The sequence below is a fragment of the Microtus pennsylvanicus genome, chromosome 6, assembly GCF_037038515.1.
Source record: "Microtus pennsylvanicus isolate mMicPen1 chromosome 6, mMicPen1.hap1, whole genome shotgun sequence".
NCBI lineage: Eukaryota > Metazoa > Chordata > Mammalia > Rodentia > Cricetidae > Microtus > Microtus pennsylvanicus.
Window position 1 is genome coordinate 87,719,562 of NC_134584.1, and position 18,790 is coordinate 87,738,351.

The following is an 18,790-nucleotide window of genomic DNA, read 5'->3' on the forward strand; positions in this document are numbered from 1 at the left end:
TGGAAATTTAGCACCCACAGGCACTATCAAGCCATTTTGCTATTTTAAGCCATAGGTGGCCTTACAATAGTGTCCTTGCTGTGCTTGGTCACAATCCCTGTACCCATCCCTCTTCAGAACGCCTGTTCCTCAGCCTGGGAGGATCCAAACTCGCTCTGAGAGCAGTCCTGAGTGTTGGTAATGAAATGAGCTCAGCAAGCTCAAGAGGAGCTTGGTCTATCCCATTAATGAGATTAAAGACAGATACACAACATGGGGATGTGGCTCAGCTGGGAGAACCATTGCCTAGTGTGCACAGAGTCCTGGACTCAATTGCCAGCATTACATAAACCAGGTATGGAAGTGCATCCGACTGGCAGGGATGAAGTTTTCCTACAGACAATCTTGTGTTCCTCATTTAGGCTCTCAGACTATTGAAATGACAGATGTGTGTGAACTACACAGGTACCAAAAAAAAGCTGTGTGCAGAGGCCAACTGCCTTAAACTTGAGGGTTGGGCAGAGTTTGGAAGGTCGCAGTTTCAGGGCTACCAAACAGCTATCCTGACCCGTCTGTGTCAGCTCTAACATCCTGACAGATGCATTAACTTAGCAGAACCCTCCCCTCTACCACTGGAAGAGCTAAGAATGCTCTCGGGGCTGGAGAGGTGGCTTGAGATGGCTCAGCAGCTTAGCTGCCAGCACTCCCAGGGTGACTGACAACTGTAACTTCTGTTCCAGGGGATTTGATAGCCTCTTCTGACATCTGCTGATGCCACACGTCACGTGATATACGCATATATATAATGTGCAAAGCATTCATACACATAAAATAAATAAATCTAAAATATTTTTTTTCAAAAATCAAAGAAAAGACCTGGGGCTTGTTGAGGTTCCGCCATCTTGCTGTTAACTACCTCTCCAAAATTTCCACCAAATGTATTTTGAAAGTTCCTTGATTTGTGGCTTTCTTTGTTCTCTTCCTATAAAAACTCCATGAAACTATTTTTATATTGGAACACTGTATTTGGAAAGACCTAAAGCTATGTTGTTGGAGTTTGAGAACAGGGAAATGGGCAGGCTAAACACCTTGGTAGCTAAAGAAAGAAAAGAGATTAAAAGGGAGCCTTCTGAGACAGAGTTCCCAAAAGGGGACGGGGCAGATCTCAATAAGAGACTGATTTGAAGCTAAATGGAGGAGGGGGCTCTTCAGAATGAGAGAATGTCCAGGTTGCCGATCAGACACTTAGGATAGGATGGGGATCTGTTTTCAAAGAAGAGATAAAAAGGTAGGTAGCAAGAAAGGTAGGCAGACTTGATAGTGAGGATCTCTAAGGGTTACACCAAGAAAAGGGCAATAACATTGAATGTCGTGGACTTTCAGACCCACTGGAGGGTTATGTCCCTATCCAGGACCAGAGATAGAACTCAAATTCTTTTGCTTTAACGGGGAAGCAGCTTCCCCTTAGACCTCCACCAAGCCACGGCATCTCTGGCCTCTTTCCTTCTCTATGTTATTTTCTTGTGTGTTACCCAGGAAATGGGAGATGGCTATCTTAATGGCCTCCAAGTCTGGTAAAAATCTATCTCCTGTCTAGTTAACAATTTGATATAAATCTACATTGTAAAATAATAAAGATAAAACCAGCGAGATTCACAAAGATATATTAGAATTAGTCTCCATCCATTGAACTATTAAATTCTATGCTTGTATTTGTAGACAGAATGTTCTCATTATACATGTAATGTTATGTAACTTTGACAGATGCAACATAATGAAAATGCTATTAGAAATGTTGTTCCCAGAGCTGGAGAGATGGCTCAGTGGTTAAGAGCACCGGCTGATCTTCCAGAGGACCTGAGTTCAATTCCCAGCCCCTGTATGGAGGCTCACAATTGTCTGCAGCTCCAGTTCCAGGGAATCCAATGCCTTCTTCTGGCCTCTGTATGCACGTGGTGCACAAGCAGACATATATAAAGCCAGAGCACTAATACAAATTAAAAATAATAAAAAATAATTTCTTATTAAAAAAGATAATTTGGGGTATATTTGCATACATACATATGTATGGGATATATATATATATACATGACAATTTCAATATCAAATCCATTTTGAAGCTCGCTCTTTTGTTTTTAAATAAAAAATTTATCCTTTCATTGTAATACAGAGAATTAGCACCCTATTCTCCATCTTCACATGAATATTTCTCCCGTTTGTCCCTTTGTTCAAATAATCCTATTCCTTGAAACTTGTATGCTAGGGACCTTGGCGCTACAATAGACTATGCTGAGCGTTCTGTACTCTAAACTTGGCTGGGGTGTGCCTCAGGGGGTAGACTGATGATCGCCTAGCCTACCAGAGGATCTGGGTTTGATCCTTGGCACTGCCCAAACTGGGGTGGTGGAGGCACATAGGCCTATAATTCCAGGGGTAAAGGATCAGTACTTCCAAATCATGCCTAGCCTCAACCAGCTCCAGGCCCACTGGGCCCTACTAGACCCTGTCTCAAAACAAGAGAAAGCTGCATTGTGTGTTGAAAATTATATGTATGCTGTCCTCTCCTGCTGTAACTCTGCTTCCTGAACTGTTAGAGAAGTGTGGTGGTTTGAATGAGAGGACTCTGACATTTGAATGTTTGGGTTCTAGTTGGGGCCCCTATTTGGGAAGGTTTAGGAGGTGTGGCCTTGCTAGAGGAAGTATGCCTCTGGGGATGGGCCTAGGGGTTTTAAAAGATTCCCTCCATTTCCAGTTCAACTCTCTGTTTCAAGATGCAAGCCCCCAGCTCTTCCTGCCTCTACGCTGTGGTCTGGTGCCTTGCTTTCCCACTGTGATGGAGATGGATCCAGGGCCATGAGCCCAACATAAGCCCTCCCTTCTGTATTGTTGCGTTGGCCATGGTGCCTTACCACTACAACAGGAAAGTAAGTGAGGCATGGAGAGTCAAGAGGACTTCATAAGAGAGCCTATTTTAGCTGGGCGGTGGTGGCGCACGCCTTTAATCCCAGCACTCAGGAGGCAGAGGCAGGAGGATCTCTGGGAGTTCGAGGCCAGCCTGGTCTACAAGAGCTAGTTCCAGGACAGGCTCCAAAGCTACAGAGAAACCCTGTCTCGAAAAACCAAAAAAAAAAAAAAAGAGAGAGAGAGAGAGCCTATTTTTAGAGAACAAAGACATTCCTAAAAATCACCTTGGTTCCACTACCTTTCACCCTTAAAAGTCTACAGCTTGAATTCATCAGTTTTCCTTGGAGGAGCTTCTGCGCTTGTGCCTTGAGATCCCATCTTGTTTGCTAATTGCATGATTTAGGAGATTTCAAAAGAGGTGACAAGCCAATTTGGCAAGTTTTCATTTTCCCAAACAATATAGAAGTTTTTAATCAGTTAAGAAGCTCATCTAGTTATCGTTACAGAAAATTTCTACTATTTTTAATTCTACTTTAACACTTTGATATTTGTAAAATACTGTAAAAATTAAATGTAAAATTAGATGTAAAATTAAAAATAGAGTTAAAAGTTAGATGTAATTCAGTCTTTCAAGAATTCAAAGTGGGCATCTATTGATGCCCAAAATACACTTAAATCTTGGTTTTCCTTTCTAGTTATTCATTGACTATGTCATCAGTTCAGAATCATGGGGATGCTGAGGAAGTGGACTTTGCCGTTTCTTGGCTCTGAAAGTGTATGTAATTATTTTTATATAGTTTGGGTTCTTGTGCAACATGTGTTTGTCGGAGACCTGGGGAAATCACAAGGCAGTCTGTAGCTAATAGACGGTTAAGCCACCTTAGGACGCTTTAAACTGAAGTCCATTGTTCTGTCCCTAATAACATTTTATATTTAACCTAAAAGACAGGATTTGGTGTTTTGTTAAAAAACCATTTCTGTTTCAGACGTGGGATACAGTCCAGATTCATTTAAGATGTGGCTGAACAATGGCTGTAGCCACAGTGAACCTAAGCAGTAGGCACGTCAGGCCAGAGTATGGTCCTGTTTCCCCTCGGCCTTGAGCCAGGCTAAACTAAGCATCAAGAAATGCAAGGCAGCCCACAGCAGCATATGAATATGTAATGCTGCCTTCCTAGTCAGCTTAAACAGAATCTGAGGGCAGTCCTCCACCTGGGAAATCTTGGTGGTTGAAACCCTGGTATATATCTGCCTAACCTGACAAAATAAGTATTTGTTATTTTATGCAAGGTGCACTTGTCCATGGTCTATTTGTAACCACTAACCTCGTCCCATAAGTCTGTAAGAGATCTAAATTTTAGCCAGTGTTGTAACTCCATTGCCCTGCTGAAAGAAAAATTCTAAATCTCACTCCATAAAAGAAGCTGGCTTCATATATTTAAAAAAAAAAAAGACCTCTGTATAATTCTTCTATGTAATGATGCTAGTTGTTTTCGGCTCTTTTTTATATGTACTCCTAAATAGTCTACGACACTAAGCTTAAGCAAACACTTTACAAAGATGGCATTCTATGAAACAGAATTGTTATGGATGCCGACCTTCCCCCAGGTTTTGTGTACTCCCTGTGGTGGCTTGCTTTATGTCATCTTGACGCAAGCTAGAGTCATCTGAATGGAGGGAATGTCATTTCAGAGAAAATGCCTCCTGAAGATCTGGCTGTAAGGTGTTTTCCTAATGAGTGATCGATGATGAAGGCCCATTCCACTGTGGGCGGCCTCCTCTCTAGGCTGGTTGTCCTGGGTTCTATAACCAAGCAGGCTGAGCAAGCCACGAGAAGCAAGTCAGTAGGCAGTACCGCTCCATAGCCTCTGCATCGGCTCCTGCCTCCAGGTTCCTGCCCTGTGCAAGGTCCTGTCTTGACTTCCTTCAGTTGATGAACAGTGATCATGAAAGTGTATGTTAAACAAATCCTCTCCTCCCTCATTTGCTTTTTGGTCATGGTGTTTCATGGCAGCAATAGAAACCCTAACTAAGACAGTTCCTACCTGTAGTAAGAATATGTTCCTCAGCAAAGGCAAGCACACAGGCCCTTACGTTGGCCTCCACGCTGTGCCTCTTGGTGATGGAAAGGTAACGAAGACTTGTAAGTCTACAAACAGTACTTAACTTCCACCTTAGCTTTCCTCTTGGTTGTTTCTGTAAATTCTGCATCTGTTGTCTGTTAACTGCGAAGACATTTGCTCTTGATCATTGTGCTCTTGTTAGGCTTTTTTTCTTCCTAACATAAGATCTGTAGGGAAGAAGATATGTGCGCTTGGATTCAGATGTTGGTGGAGGCCAGAGGTGTCAGGTTCCCCAGAGCTGGGGTTATAGTTGCTTGTGAGCCACCTGCCTTGAACTCGGATCCTCTACAAGAGGATCTGCGCTCTTCACCACGGAGCTGCCTCTCTGGCCCTGTGGCCAAATGTGGTGATATTTTGTTTGTGCTTCCGCAAATAAAGCTTGCCTGGACATCAGAGTGTGGAGCTGGCAATAATCACTAGTCATAGAGGCCAGGCAGTGGTGTCATAACCTTTAATCCCAGCACTCGGGAGACAAAGGCAGAAGGATCTCTGTGAGTTCAAGGCCACCCTGGACCGCTTGGTCTAAAAGAGAAACAAACAGAACAAAGCAGTGGTGACTCACACCTCTAATCCCAGCACTAGGGAGGTGGAGACAGGAAGTGAGATGGCTGGGTGGAGAGAGGACTATAAAGCGGGAGGAGACAGGAACCTCAGCCTGAGGTTTCAAAGAGACAGCATTCAGTCAGAGGACTTGTAGAGACAGGATACCCCATTCGCAGATGGCTTGTTGATTATAGAACACTGTATGCTCTTCCAGAGGACCTGTGTTCGATTTCCAGCACCCACACAACTCTAGGTCCAGAAGACCTGACACCTTCTTTTCTCCTCCTTGGGACTGCATGTACACAGACTACATGCAGGCCAAAACACCCACACACATAAAATAAAATCAAAATTATTTTAAGAAAATAAGCAAAAATATATTAAAGTCTTGGGAGGCAGAGGCAGGCGGATCTCTGTGAGTTCGAGACCAGCCTGGTCTACAAGAGCTAGTTCCAGGACAGGCTCCAAAACCACAGAGAAACCCTGTCTCGAAAAACCAAAAAAAAAAAAAAACCAGAAAAAAATATATTAAAGTATGTACCCAGCTAGTGTCACATCTAATTAACTGAGGTTTCAGAAACTTAGCAAATACTATACTGTGCAATTTTATGGCAGAGATGACCCAACAGCTAGGAGTCCACACTGCCTTTCCAGAAAACCAGCATCCAGGCCCAGTAGCTCCCAGAAGCCTGTAATTCCAGTTCCAAAGGATCCAACACCCCTGGCCTCTGTGGGAACCAGCTTACAATGTGCATCACACACACACACACACACACACACACACACACACACTTTAAAATAGAATAAATTTTTAATTAAAAAATAAATAAAAGCTTCTGGAAATTAGAAAACAAAACTGCACAATGAACCACAAACACAACAATGAGAAGTCAGACATCAGACTTCTCATCCTAACAACTGGACACTAGAAAACAGCTGGGTTGGACGTAGACTTCTAGGTTGGAAAGCCTTTCCCTTCAGAACTTTGACGACAATGCACCCTTGCCAGAGAATTCTAGAGCTCGCAAAGATGTAGAAACACAGACACTTTAGTTTCCTTTCCTCCCTGCGCCCTCCCCAGGGGAGCTGCTTTAAAGCTGAACTCCAGTCAAAGCAGGGGGAAAAAGTTTCAACACAGTCTCGATGTTGAAGCAGGAGAATGAAGAATTCTCCCGAGGGATGATTCTAAGGGAGGGGGGAACAGTCTGTAAAATAGTTAGCTAAGTGTGGTAGCCCATGCCTGTGATCCTAGCACTTGGGAAGTAGAAGCAGAAGGGTCAACAGTTCAAGCTTGAAGCCACCCCGAGCTACATGAGATTGTGAACCCTTGTCTCAAAATGCAGCAACGTGTCTCTCCCGCCCACACACACACACTGTTTTTTTGTTTCGTTGTTGTTAGGGGTTGGAGGAGTGATGTTCATATGCTAGGCAAGCGTTGTACCTCTGAGCTACACTCCCAGTCCTAAAATATCTGAGAAATGTTAAGAGCTTGGGGCCTGAGAGTCAGAATGATTAGATTTAACTCCTGCTTCTCTCTCTCTCTATTATTATCTAGAACGGTGGCCAAGGGTTACCTAACTTCTGAGCCTGCCCTTCTTGCTCATTCTGTGACATAAGAAAGGTAACTAAATGTGTATATCATGTTACCAGGGAAATGCGGAACCTTACAAGGTTTATCAGTGATTGACACAGTGGAAGCCTTCAGCAGGTTGCCTGACGGTTGGCAGGCATGACAAACAGAAACAAAAACCCCAGAAATGTCTTACAAGAAAGAAGGATGTTAGAGTCCAGTCATTGATTTAGCGATGAATATATACAGCCCTAAGGAAGCAAACACTTGAGTATGCAGAAACAGAAATGTGGCAAGATTAGGATGAGCTTGGAAGCCTGAGCGAGAAAGGTCCAGGTCGATTTAGCTAAGGAAGTCCAGCGACGGAACTAACAGCAAACACGTATGGGAAAAGAGCTGAGTCGAGTGTGGTGGCCCACGCCTTTAATCCCAGCACTCCGGAGGCAGAAGCAGGTGGGTATTTATGAGCCTGAGGCCAGCCTGGTCTACAAAGCAAGTTCTAGGATAGCTAGGGCTACACAGAGAAACCCTGTCTCGAAAAACCAAAACCAAACAAAACAAAACAGCAACAAAAACAAACAAACAAAAACAACTGAAAATTTTCCATCGTTGTCTGTGGGAAAAAGAGGTCTGTTACAGAGAACTCAAGGCACACGTCTAAGAAACAGAACACAAAGCACCCCTCCTTTTTGTACGTTCATAACAATATTGTGTATTGCTATGAGAGGGGCAGGTCCTACTCTAACAAACCAAGTATCAAGAGATGTTTTCTAGAACCAGAAGCAGACGCTCAGAGAGTAGTGCCATAGGGACTGCTGCCTGCGGCATCCCTCCTCCTCACCAGAGGCTTGCGATTGACCGGGAAAGACAGCCCAGCGCCTGCACAGTGTCTAGCACAGGTAGAGATTAAGACTGCCGTCCCCACCTTCCCCGCGGAGCTGTCAGCCCAGTAAGGCAGCTATGGGTACAAGCAGGGAACACATTTCCGCCCTCTCCGGTCAGTCTGCCCTGGACCTCTCTGCACCCTCCGCATGCAGCATTAGACGACATGCTTGGAAGCTTGGAAGACACACACACACTCTCTGTGGAACCAAACTTAGTTAAGAAAGGAAAGCAAACGGAAATCGGTCCCAGAAATCCAGAGTCCAGCGCCCACTGGAGGGTTAGTTACCGCTTGACATTGCTGTCCTTTTAGGGACGCCCAAGATGGCTATCCACAGACTATACCCATCAATCAAAATTTTCTATTGACTACATTTCTTTATCCAAGAGGACCTAAGCCTCGGGAACAATCGTCATTGTCTTCTTTAGTCCTGCGACCTTACCAATTGTTTCTCAGGCTCTAACTTCAAAGCACCATGGCTTGACGCCACCCTTACCGCAAATATCTGGGTGTAATCTGATGCCCGCTGCTGGCCTCTGGTGCCAGGCCTGCACAGTGCTGGGACAGGGCACAGAGTTCCCATCCTGTGGCCACAGTGGCCAAGTCGTGTTTACTTTGCCTGGAGATAGATGTTGCCCAACTATACAGAGCCCTGGGAATGAGGTGGGCTGGTTGGCTGGGTTGGCTTCTCTGGAAGAGCTCAGGCTTAGTGATAAGCCTGGTATTTCCACTTATCTTTGACCCTGTCCAGGCCCCAGAAGCTTCCAGAGGCTTCACTTGGTTATCTGCTTTGCTGGGCTGTATCTGCCTTCCCAGGGGGGCCTACTTCCTGCATCACTTAGCAAGCTGTCTAATTGTGAAACAAACATCGCGTAGTCCAAAGAGGGTGGAGTGAAGGTAGGGGAGTCCTGGGGCTAAGCTGGCTTGAAACACTCTGTTCAGGATCTGGTACAGGCCTAGATGAACTGGGAATTCCTGTCTTGAGCCTTTCAGGTCAGAGAAGTCCCACCCAGCACCAGAAGAGGTCAGAAGCCCTAATTTTCTTCTACGGGGCTGCTCACACTCTGGCTGGGAGCCTAATTGATTACCTCTGGGCTAGGAGGATCCGACAATTACCTTCCCAAATGAAAGGACTCAGGAAGCCATAACTACGTGTAGATTCCATAAGAACTCAGGCACAATGCAGCCAGGAGAAGGTCGCGACACAGGACTTGTGCTCAACGATGTGCCAGAGTCAGATCTTTCCCAGAATACCCTGGGAGGCAAGAGAAATTTCAGACGGGGCTATAATCTCCCTTGATTTTCAGATGGGAAATCTAAGGACCAGAGAGGGGAAGAATGTTTCTGTAGATACACAGCAGGTGATTGGCGAAGACAGAACTGGATGACTAAACGAAGCCCTTAGAGAGATCATGGAACTCCCCACCAGTTCTGTGAGTTAAGAGACCTCAGAGGCAGCTAGAGGGTCCGATTGGCCTGTGTCCCTCAGGCTCAGTTCTAACAGTCATTTGAGGACGTAAGGAAGGGGCTGAAATGCAGGGACCCCCAGATACCAAGATTGGTTGCTAATTCTTTCACACACAAAAAAAATGTCTCTAACTTGTCTTGTCATAGTGACCCCAGATAGAGGATCGAAGCAGCCCCGTATCCTGACAGGATGAATCCAGAAACTGCCTGGAACCAAGCCCCAAGCCAGGCTGGCTCCTCTGAAGAGGCAGAGTGGGAGGAACAACTGTGCTGAAGCCTCGCCTGGGTGTAGTGGTTCCCTCCAGCCCGGTGCTGCTGGTAGATTTGCCTCGGTTTTCTGAGCTCAGCCATCTTAGCCCTGGTTAAAGCCCTTTTGTTTCATTTCTTCCCTCCCTGAATCCCCAGCTGGATAGCTTCCCTGTCTCAGCAAGGGCAGAGGGAATTAGCTGGACACTGGAAGAAAACCGAAAAGCACCACCAGGAACTAAATCCAAATGAATAGTTAAATCATTTATCTACTTATTCATTGTTTATTGGAGAGCAAGTGCACTTAAGGGGCTGGTATTGGTGTAACATCTCTATATAAATTACCTTATTTGCCTTCCCAACAAGTGTAGGAGGTAGGAGCTGTTATCTTCATTTTTAAAGACAAACTCAGGCTTGCAAAACTCGAGAAATTTCCAAAGTACACAGAAGAACTTCAGTTTAAATGTAGGCAGTCATATAGCAGTCTGAAACCTCCCGTTGTCTGACTGGAACCTGCATTTGTCTCCAGGGGGCTGTATTCGCCAACTGCCAATTCAGAAAACCCAAATAAGTTCACAAGTGAGAGCCAGGCCGACCGGCTCCATGCTGGCAGATGCCTGGGCTATCCTTCTGCCGGCTCTCGCCGTAAGGAAGCTCCCGTCCGTGGCGTGTTTTCATATGTGCCTCACTCTGGCCGTTCGTCTGAGGAGGAGGGATTGGGATCTCTGACTCTTGAAGACGTGGGGAGCTGGGCCTCTACACCCCCGAAGTCGTATAGAAGGAAGAGCTTCTGTAGACCTCTGTACCCCCCCCCCCGCCACACACACACACACACATTGCTTGAAAACCTCCACTCATCTGCTAGGACTAATCCTGCTCAGAGAAGAACTTGCAGACCTTTGATATTAGATGATTTTAACTGCAATCTTATTTAGGCTCCCTGGCTGCATTTACTTGTGAGCTCAGAGTTCTCCTTGTGCCACAAGAAACCCCAGAAGTGTGGATGGTGGTAAAGGCCGCATCGCAGAACAATGGATAAAGGGTGATAGAACACTGACCAAACGCAACCTGAACAAGAAAGGGTGTGTTTCAGCTTACAGCTTACAGTACATCTCTGAAGGAAACCAAGACAAGAGCTAGGAGCCGAAACCAGTGAAGGAACTGCTTATTGTTCTGCTTCCTCGGCCTGCTCAGCTACGTTTCTTAAACAACCCAGACCCATCTGCCCCAGAGTGGACCGGGCCCTCCTGCACCAGCCAGCAAGAATAAGATGTTCCATAGCCGTGACCACAGGCCAGTCTGAGGGGTACCCTCTTCCCAGGTGCGTCAAGCTGAGAACCAAGGGGAGGCCAGCCATCACAAGTCCACCCGTCACCAACTTGACACACAAACACGTCACTGTTGAATCACACACAACCTTGCCGCGTCCCCAAGCTCTCGTATTGATATCACAATATAAAAAGCACCGTATCAAAAGTCTCAACTAATTCTCCTAACTGTGGGTGCCTGTAAAATTCAAAGTAAGTTATATACTTTTATATCCCTGAAGGGCCGAACCAAGGCATAGTTACAATCAGATCAAAGCAAAACCAACCCCAACAGGGTAAAACGTGTCCAGTGTCTGGGACTCATGATCCTCTGGAATCCAAGGACTTGGAGAGTCCCACATATCTGCAATCAAGCTGACTCTACTCCCTGCTTGTGGCTGTCTTTGGTGGATGTCCCTGCCTCTCTCTATTCTGATGTCTCCTCTGCAATCAAAGCAGCACTTTCAACAATGGTGTCTTGGCTGTCTCCAGGGACCCTGCCACATGGTGCTAAGTCTCAGCTGCTCTCCATGTCCCCTTCAGCGCCTTGAAGTCCCATGTGGGAGACCTCACATTATCGAGTTTGGTTACTTGCTTGAAAGGCAGCCCTGGCCCCCTCTGCAGCACAGCTTCTGACCCGACACTTGCTGGAAGAGTTCACCTCAGCGACTCCGGTCTCCTGTCTATCACAGCTGGCATTTCAGGCCTAGCTCGCCAGCCTCAATTGTTCCAGCCTCGCTTCCGTGCTGCTCGTCACACCTCACTCTTCAGCCCCAAAGGACCAGACACCACAGATTCTCTCACAAACGGCCCTGATAGATGCTGTAAGGGACTTTCAGGCTTCCCTCTGAGACTTCATAAGCCAGGCTTCCATTGTTTGCCTTGCTCTCGGTGTCTTCCCTCAAGTCCCAGGACACTTCATTACGTCCTGAGGGAGCAATGGCTCTTTCAGCCCAAATCTTCAAACACATCCACAATCCGCCCTCAAAATGAAGCATCCCTTACAGCAACCACAGACTCTAGGTGGCCTATCTCTGCCCTGGTCTCCTTTGTGTAGTCATAAACAGCATGGCCAAAGCTGGCCCCTGGGAATAAAGGGTTTGTCTCTGCTTACAGACTGTAGTCATCACTGAAGGAAGAGGAGGCAACTCAGGCGGGAAACACTTCACATTGGCTCCCAGGGCTTGTTCCATTGCTTGTCCTATGTAGGCCCTGTCCACCTACTGAGGGGTGGCACCGCCCACAGTGAACTGAACCCTACTTCATTACTTAGTAAGCAAAACGCTACCACCACGAAAACGCCAACGAGCCAATCTGATGGAGTCAGTTTCTCAGTTCAGGTTCTTTTCTGTCAGGTGTGTGAATCTGATGATCAAAATTAACCCTCACAGCCATTCACAGATACATACAAAGGGCATAAGTGTGATGGAATAAAACTGTACAATACGCAAGTATTTCCTGCCTGTCTGTATCTGATGAAAGGAATTTTATCTTCCCCTGTTTACGCTCTTTCCCTGCATCTCACCTCTCCTCTTTTCCTGGACCAGTGTGTGTGATCTGAGGGACCTGAGGGAACATAGAAGAGGCTCCTGGCTTGTCCTAATGACCTTAAGAACAGGGAAAGGAGACAAGGACATGAACACACCAAGCAGGTCTGGGGTTGGATGACTGACAGACCCCCATGAAGCCCTGCCATGTGAGGGAGGGAGTGAGGATGGGTTCAGAAAGCAAGCAGAACAGGAACCAAAGGGTCAGCCAGAGTCAGGAGACCAAATGGCATGGCGGATGGCGGGACTCCCACAACCATCTTTCTGGATGCTTAGCCAGAGTGCCACTGTGAAAGAGGAGACAAAAGAATTGGGGGCAGGGGAATGTTCTGGAGAAAACAAACTTTAACTTGAGCCTTGAAAGATGAGAGCTATAAGGGACCTAGGCTCTTCTTGGAGTTTTGTTACCTCTGTATTCACTAAATTGCCTTTGCTTGGCCCCTTCTATCTCTCATCCTTCAAGGGGCCAGGGAAAGCTCAGGAGATCCAGCAGGATGAACTGAAAAGTGATGAGAAATATTCGGACTGAAATAGTGAGGGAGACAACCAGCAACGGACTTTCTTGAGGTGGGAAGTGCCATGATAAGGTCCCTGGGGAAATGGACGGAAGTGATCAAGAGAGCCTGACACAGAGCCACCTCTGTGATGCAGGAGAATCACAAGTGAGCTCAACTGTTGGGTCACAGCTGAACCAAACTCTTCAAAGGTAGCAAATCATGGGAGACAAAGCAACAATTTTTGTTTTTCGGTTGGTACTTTTTTATTTTTTTTAGCCACTCTATAGCCTAAGCTAGCCTAGAACTCACTATGTGGCCCAGGTTAACTTCAAACACACAGCAATCCTCCTGCCTCAGTTTTCCAAGTGCTGGTATTGCAGGCATGAGCCATGATACCAGTTGTGCTGTTTTTGTTTGGTTTGTTGTCTTAATAGACTCCCAGTCAGCTTAGGAAGACAGGTTCTTAACTTTACGCACAATTCATAATCTACAAAGTAGAATCAACTTGGGACATGTTTGTAAAGCAAAGTTAGTGAGTGTTTGGGAACAGTCACCAGCTGCAACATTCTCAAATGCATTAAGCGTCTGAATTATTAATCAGGGCAACATGTTTGAAAATCGCACTATGATCTCTAAATTACATGTGTAATTTCCCCAGACCTGGTCAGACTAAAACCAAATACATGCATCCAAGTCCAGCAGCTGTTCATTTTCTATTGCTGTTTAGAAAAACCAAACTCTAAAAGCATTTTCAGGAGAGTTTGCAAGCGCCCGACACACTGCTGAAAACACAAACACACCGTAAATTTATCACCTGAGCTCGAGAGGCGCCTTCATCCATGATCCCAAGTGGCCAGTGGGAGACATTGTTTCCCTAAGTCTCCAGTAAGATGTCAAATATCGCCATCTTCCAGGCAGATGCCCTTAGACCTGGGCAAGTAGGCAGCTCGTGAAGATCTGAAGAAGCCGTCTCCTGGTCTGCCTGCCTCGGCTGCCTGTTCTCTGAGCCTTTTCACTGGCCCCAGTATAAATCATGCACAGGCCGATTTCACTGGGGAAGAAGGGGACATTCTATTTCCTGCCCTGAAGCTGGCCAGAGGCCCTGGCAGCACCGCATTTAGACACAAATGCATCAGCCGTGTGTGAGTGGGGCGTTTGGCTCCTTGGAAACCTAAGTGGCATGTGTCAGCTGGCCCCAGCCCTCGGAGAGTTCCTCTGGGCCGTGTTGCTAACTCCTCTGTTATCCACCCCCCACAACCTAATGGCAATGTCACAGCATCTCTTCATACTGAGTAAATAAAGGAGAACTCACCAGCGGACCCACTGCCTCACAACCCCCTGCCTGTGGAACGCACAGGAACAAATGAATCTCGGCTATCTGAGACTCAGGCCGATAGTCTTATTTCTGGGCACTAATTAGTTACATAGCTAACAACTGTGATTCCCAGCTGCAGCATTACTTGTATTTATTAATCTGTCATGGAACGATCGATCAGAATCAGATCCAGCAAACTAAGGAAGTTACTGCAGTATTTACCAGGTTAGCCGGCACTGCTGCCGGTATTTGTCCGACAGCTGCAGTCCCTATCAGAGGTCAAAGGTAGGGCTACTCAGTCAGACCACAGGCCGAACCTGATGAGACCCTGAGAGAGATTCTGAGAACTGCAAGGCAGGAAAACAGAACAAAAGGAGCCCTGGGAAGCAAGGGCTCAGTGTGCAAGGGACGAGGGAAGAGAAAGCAGCACTGTGGGAAAAGAGGAGAGGAGTCAGGAGTTTCTCAAACCTGGCTATTGGTTAGGAGTGGAGTGTAGACTGGCTTACTAACTCTAAGCAAAATAAGTGAGATTTGGTTCTGCATTCTGCATGAGCTAGAGTAAGATAATTTAATAAAGTCTTGGTGCGTCAGATAGTTTAATAAAGTCTTGGCGCGTCAGATAGCAGGCTGGGGAGGAGAGCTCCTAGCCAACTGTGTGACCAGGCAATCTCTGATAGATTAACAGCAGCTTTTCCTCCCCTGACTGTCGGTCACTCCAGACCTAAGCAAACAAGCATCTGACACCGATTGTCCTAGAGAATCTCAGGGCTTTAGTCATCAGCTTGGTGCCCCTAAGGGAAATCCTGTCCTATTAACCAGGGGGCCTCCGGCTAAAAATGAATTTTAACCTTGCCGCACCTCTCCAGAGCATCATGTCATAACTCTCACCGCTGAGAGAAATCCAGTTACGCAGCCTCTCCTTAAGGATGGCCACCTGAGTATTAGCAAAAGTAGCAGCCTGAAAAAGAAACCGAAACGCACACAGACTCGAAAAGTAAATTCTACGGGAAAGGAAGACAATCTGGAGATGGAGAGAAACGACTCAACACTTTACCAATAAGACGGTCTGAAGAAAAGATAGTTATTAGAAACCAGTAACGTAATAGTTGAAATAAAATGCTCAAATAATGATAAAAGAGGGACTGTCAGAACAGACTAAAAAAACATGAAAGGACAGATTAAAAAAAAAACAAGAAAAGATACAAAAGTCCAATATTTACTAAATGGAGTCCAGGAAAACACACAGAGAAAAGGCTAGAAAGAAACATCAACAAAACCTATAAGGTAACAAGGGGAGTTTATTCTGGAGCTATTTTGAGTGACCATGGCCAAGGAACACAGATGTTGGTTTCATGTTACAACATGGAAGCACTTTCATGAAGCTTTATAATTTCACAGAACAGAGAAAGTCATAAATCAAGGCAGGTTTAAAATACACTGAAGGGAAGGAACATCAGAGCAGGGATACAGTGAGGCCATAGCCCCAAGATCACTTGGAGCTAGGGTCTTAGTTAGGGTTTCTATTGCTGTAATAAACACTGCAACCAAAAGCAATTCTGAGCAGGAAGGCAGGGCAGGAACCGGGAGGCAGGAGGCAGGGCTGAAGAGAGCTCAGGCTAAGGTCTCTGGATTGCGGACATTCCAACCTCTCCACATCATCAAGTTCTAATCAGTCCATCGGTCTCTGCAGAGAGGCCTTTTCTCCAGGAATTGTCATTAACAAGGAGATACGCCCTGGATTAACACCAGCAATTTTCCTATCCTTCTATCTCTGGACAGGGACACACACACACACACACACACACACACACACACACACACACACACGGGATGGGACTTTGATGGAAACCCATTTGGTGACCACTGTGGGAGAATAGTTTTTAGACTCACCAGCCCACCAAATCAAAAACTAAAAGAGTTCCGTTTTCTCTTTCCTTTTTCTCCCCCCTACTGTTTCTTTCCCCTTCTCTCTCTTCAAACCTCCTTCCCCCTTTGAGAGAGTGATTTGCTACAAACACAATGTAAATAGTTTCTTTTCAAAGGGAGGATGGGGAGAATAGTGAGGAAAGATCAGACCAATGCAAGACCTCTGGCGTCACCCCACCCCTCCAGCTCGGTGGCCTACAGTGTAGACAGCCTCTCTACTAAGCGCCTGCTGCTATCTTTAGCAGATGCCGTGTGTTTCTGGCACCTCCAACATCCTGGGGTCTTCACTGCAATTTTACTGTTCACACACCTTTACAGTTTCACACACAGCCCACTTGGGAGTCCATGGGAATTCGGCTTTTGGGAATCTTGATGCCAGCCTCCATGACCCCATTACTCTCGGATCTTATACAGGCAAAACCAGCACCATGTGGACAAAGCCAGCTCAGGCAGCAGCATGACCCTTGTGGGCCACAGCTGTAGCCACCTCTGTGTACCGTCATAACTGAATCTGGGAAAACACTTCCCTGGGCAGCCATTTTCCCACGGGTACCCCGAAGGCTCATTCATATTTTCTGGCAGTCTCTGGCCACGTGTTCACACTGCTGTACTCCAGGGCTCTGGAGATGGCGCATCTAACTCGCCAGGCACCTCTCCTATTGTCCAGGGTCTGAGGTTTCTCCTCAGTGGCATTTATCTGTTTGGTCCCAGGCCCTGTGCTGATTTGAATGAGATGCTCTCCCACAACTCCATGTACTTGAACCCTGGTCCCCAGGTGGGGCACTGTGTGGGGAGGCTTAGGAGATACGGCCTTGTTGGAAGAAGTATGTCGCTGACGGTAGGCCTTGAGAGTCAGAAGACTTGAGCCATTTCTAGTTTGTTCTCTGAGCTTTGTGCCTGTGGTTCAAGACGTGAGCCCTTAGCTTCCCTTTCTGTCGCCATGCCAGTTGCTGGTTGTCTTCTCTCTGCTCCACCACCATAGCGCGAGACTCCTCTGAAACCATAAGCCAGAAGAAACTCTCCGTCAGCTGCTTTTGATTGTGATGTTTTATCACAGCCACAGAACAGTAACCGGCACAGCTTCTGTGACCAAACAGCTCCATCCCCAGTGCTAACCGGGTGTGCTTTCTTCTGGTCTGAAGGCGTGCTCCTTCACCTTCCTGCTCCACTTTCTCTCCTCTCACTGTCAAAACCGGTAAGCACAGAAAGCAACCACACCGCAGTCATGCCTCAACCCAGATGGAATTCTACCTTGAAGTTTCCTCTGCCAGACAACTTCACCCATTCCTTTTTCAGTGTCACTGTTTGTTTTGGGATTTTGAGATAGCATCTCTCTAGGCAGCCCTGGCTATCCTAGAACTCACTCTGTAGACCAGGCTGGCCTGAAGCTCTTAGAGATCTGCCTGCCTCTGCTTCCCTAGTGCTGGAATTAAAGTTGTGCGCCACCACATCCGGCTTTGTTCATTGCTTTTGAATTCAGCAGAGTGCTAATCCCACCAGGCAGGAATAAGACAACTACCACAATTTTTGAACCAGATTTGAAGCAGGCTTTATTAAATTTAAATGGCCAGGACAATGGACACCGGCCAGGTCCATACCCAGGATTTCCAGTGAACGGCCACGAATTACCTTAGTCAGGTGCTTATAAAGACAAAAGTAGCAAGACTATGTACTTCCTGCCTTCATCCAATCAGGTACAAGCATACATCCTGACTACTTCCTGCCGACACACATCCCACCAATGCCAGAGCAAGCACATCCTATGTAGCTGGAGCAACCAAGTTTGTTTAAAGAAGTGAAAACACATGGCTAATTATTTTACATGAATTACAGCCCCCACATTCCAGGAAATCATCTGTCCTTGGGCAAGTGGGACTTAAAGGTTAGATGCATTTTTGTACCAAAGATCTCTTAATGACGGTAATTTAAACTTAAAATATAAGTTTGGAGTTCGAGACCAGCCTGGTCTATAAGAGCTAGTCCCAGGACAGGCTCCAAAACCACAGAGAAACCCTGTCTCGAAAAACCAAAAATAATAATAATAATAATAATAATAATAATAATAATAATAAGTTTGGCCCTCATAATCATTGTTCCCCAAGTGCCCCCAGAAGACTGTCAAACATGGTGGGGATTATCAGGCCCATGAGTCTATTCTTTCTTTTAGCTGTCTGTAGTCTTCCTTAGACACCCGAAAAATGCCTGTAGAAGCAACATGCCTCCCCTAACACGGCGGTCTCCTCCCCTCTCTGCCGCAACGAGATGGATTTTGATATCACCATCCACATGCCTCCCCTAACACGGCGGTCTCCTCCCCTCTCTGCCGCAAGGAGATGGATTTTGATATCACCATCCACATGCCTCCCCTAACACGGCGGTTTCCTCCCCTCTCTGCCGCAATGAGATGGATTTTGATATCACCATCCATCCTGTAATGCCATTGCGGCGAGGGAATCAACTGAGTCTGGCGTTTTTCAGAACTG

At 46.3% G+C, this 18,790-nt stretch overlaps 1 protein-coding gene across 2 annotated transcripts in view; it reads right to left on the reverse strand.

The window, feature by feature from the left end:
- Window positions 1-14,037, reverse strand: part of Mylk3 (myosin light chain kinase 3) — a 55,542-nt gene extending 41,505 nt beyond the window's left edge. Inside the window, exon 1 of one of the 2 annotated variants that reach the window (XM_075976769.1) lies at window positions 8,499-8,617. In XM_075976769.1, coding sequence (XP_075832884.1) covers window positions 8,499-8,585 — 87 coding nt within the window. In that variant the 5' untranslated portion in view covers window positions 8,586-8,617. Of the gene's footprint in view, window positions 1-8,498; window positions 8,618-13,880 lie in introns of those variants that run through there. The other variant, XM_075976770.1, reaches the window with a different exon arrangement.
- Between the last annotated feature and the right edge of the window lie 4,753 nt (window positions 14,038-18,790).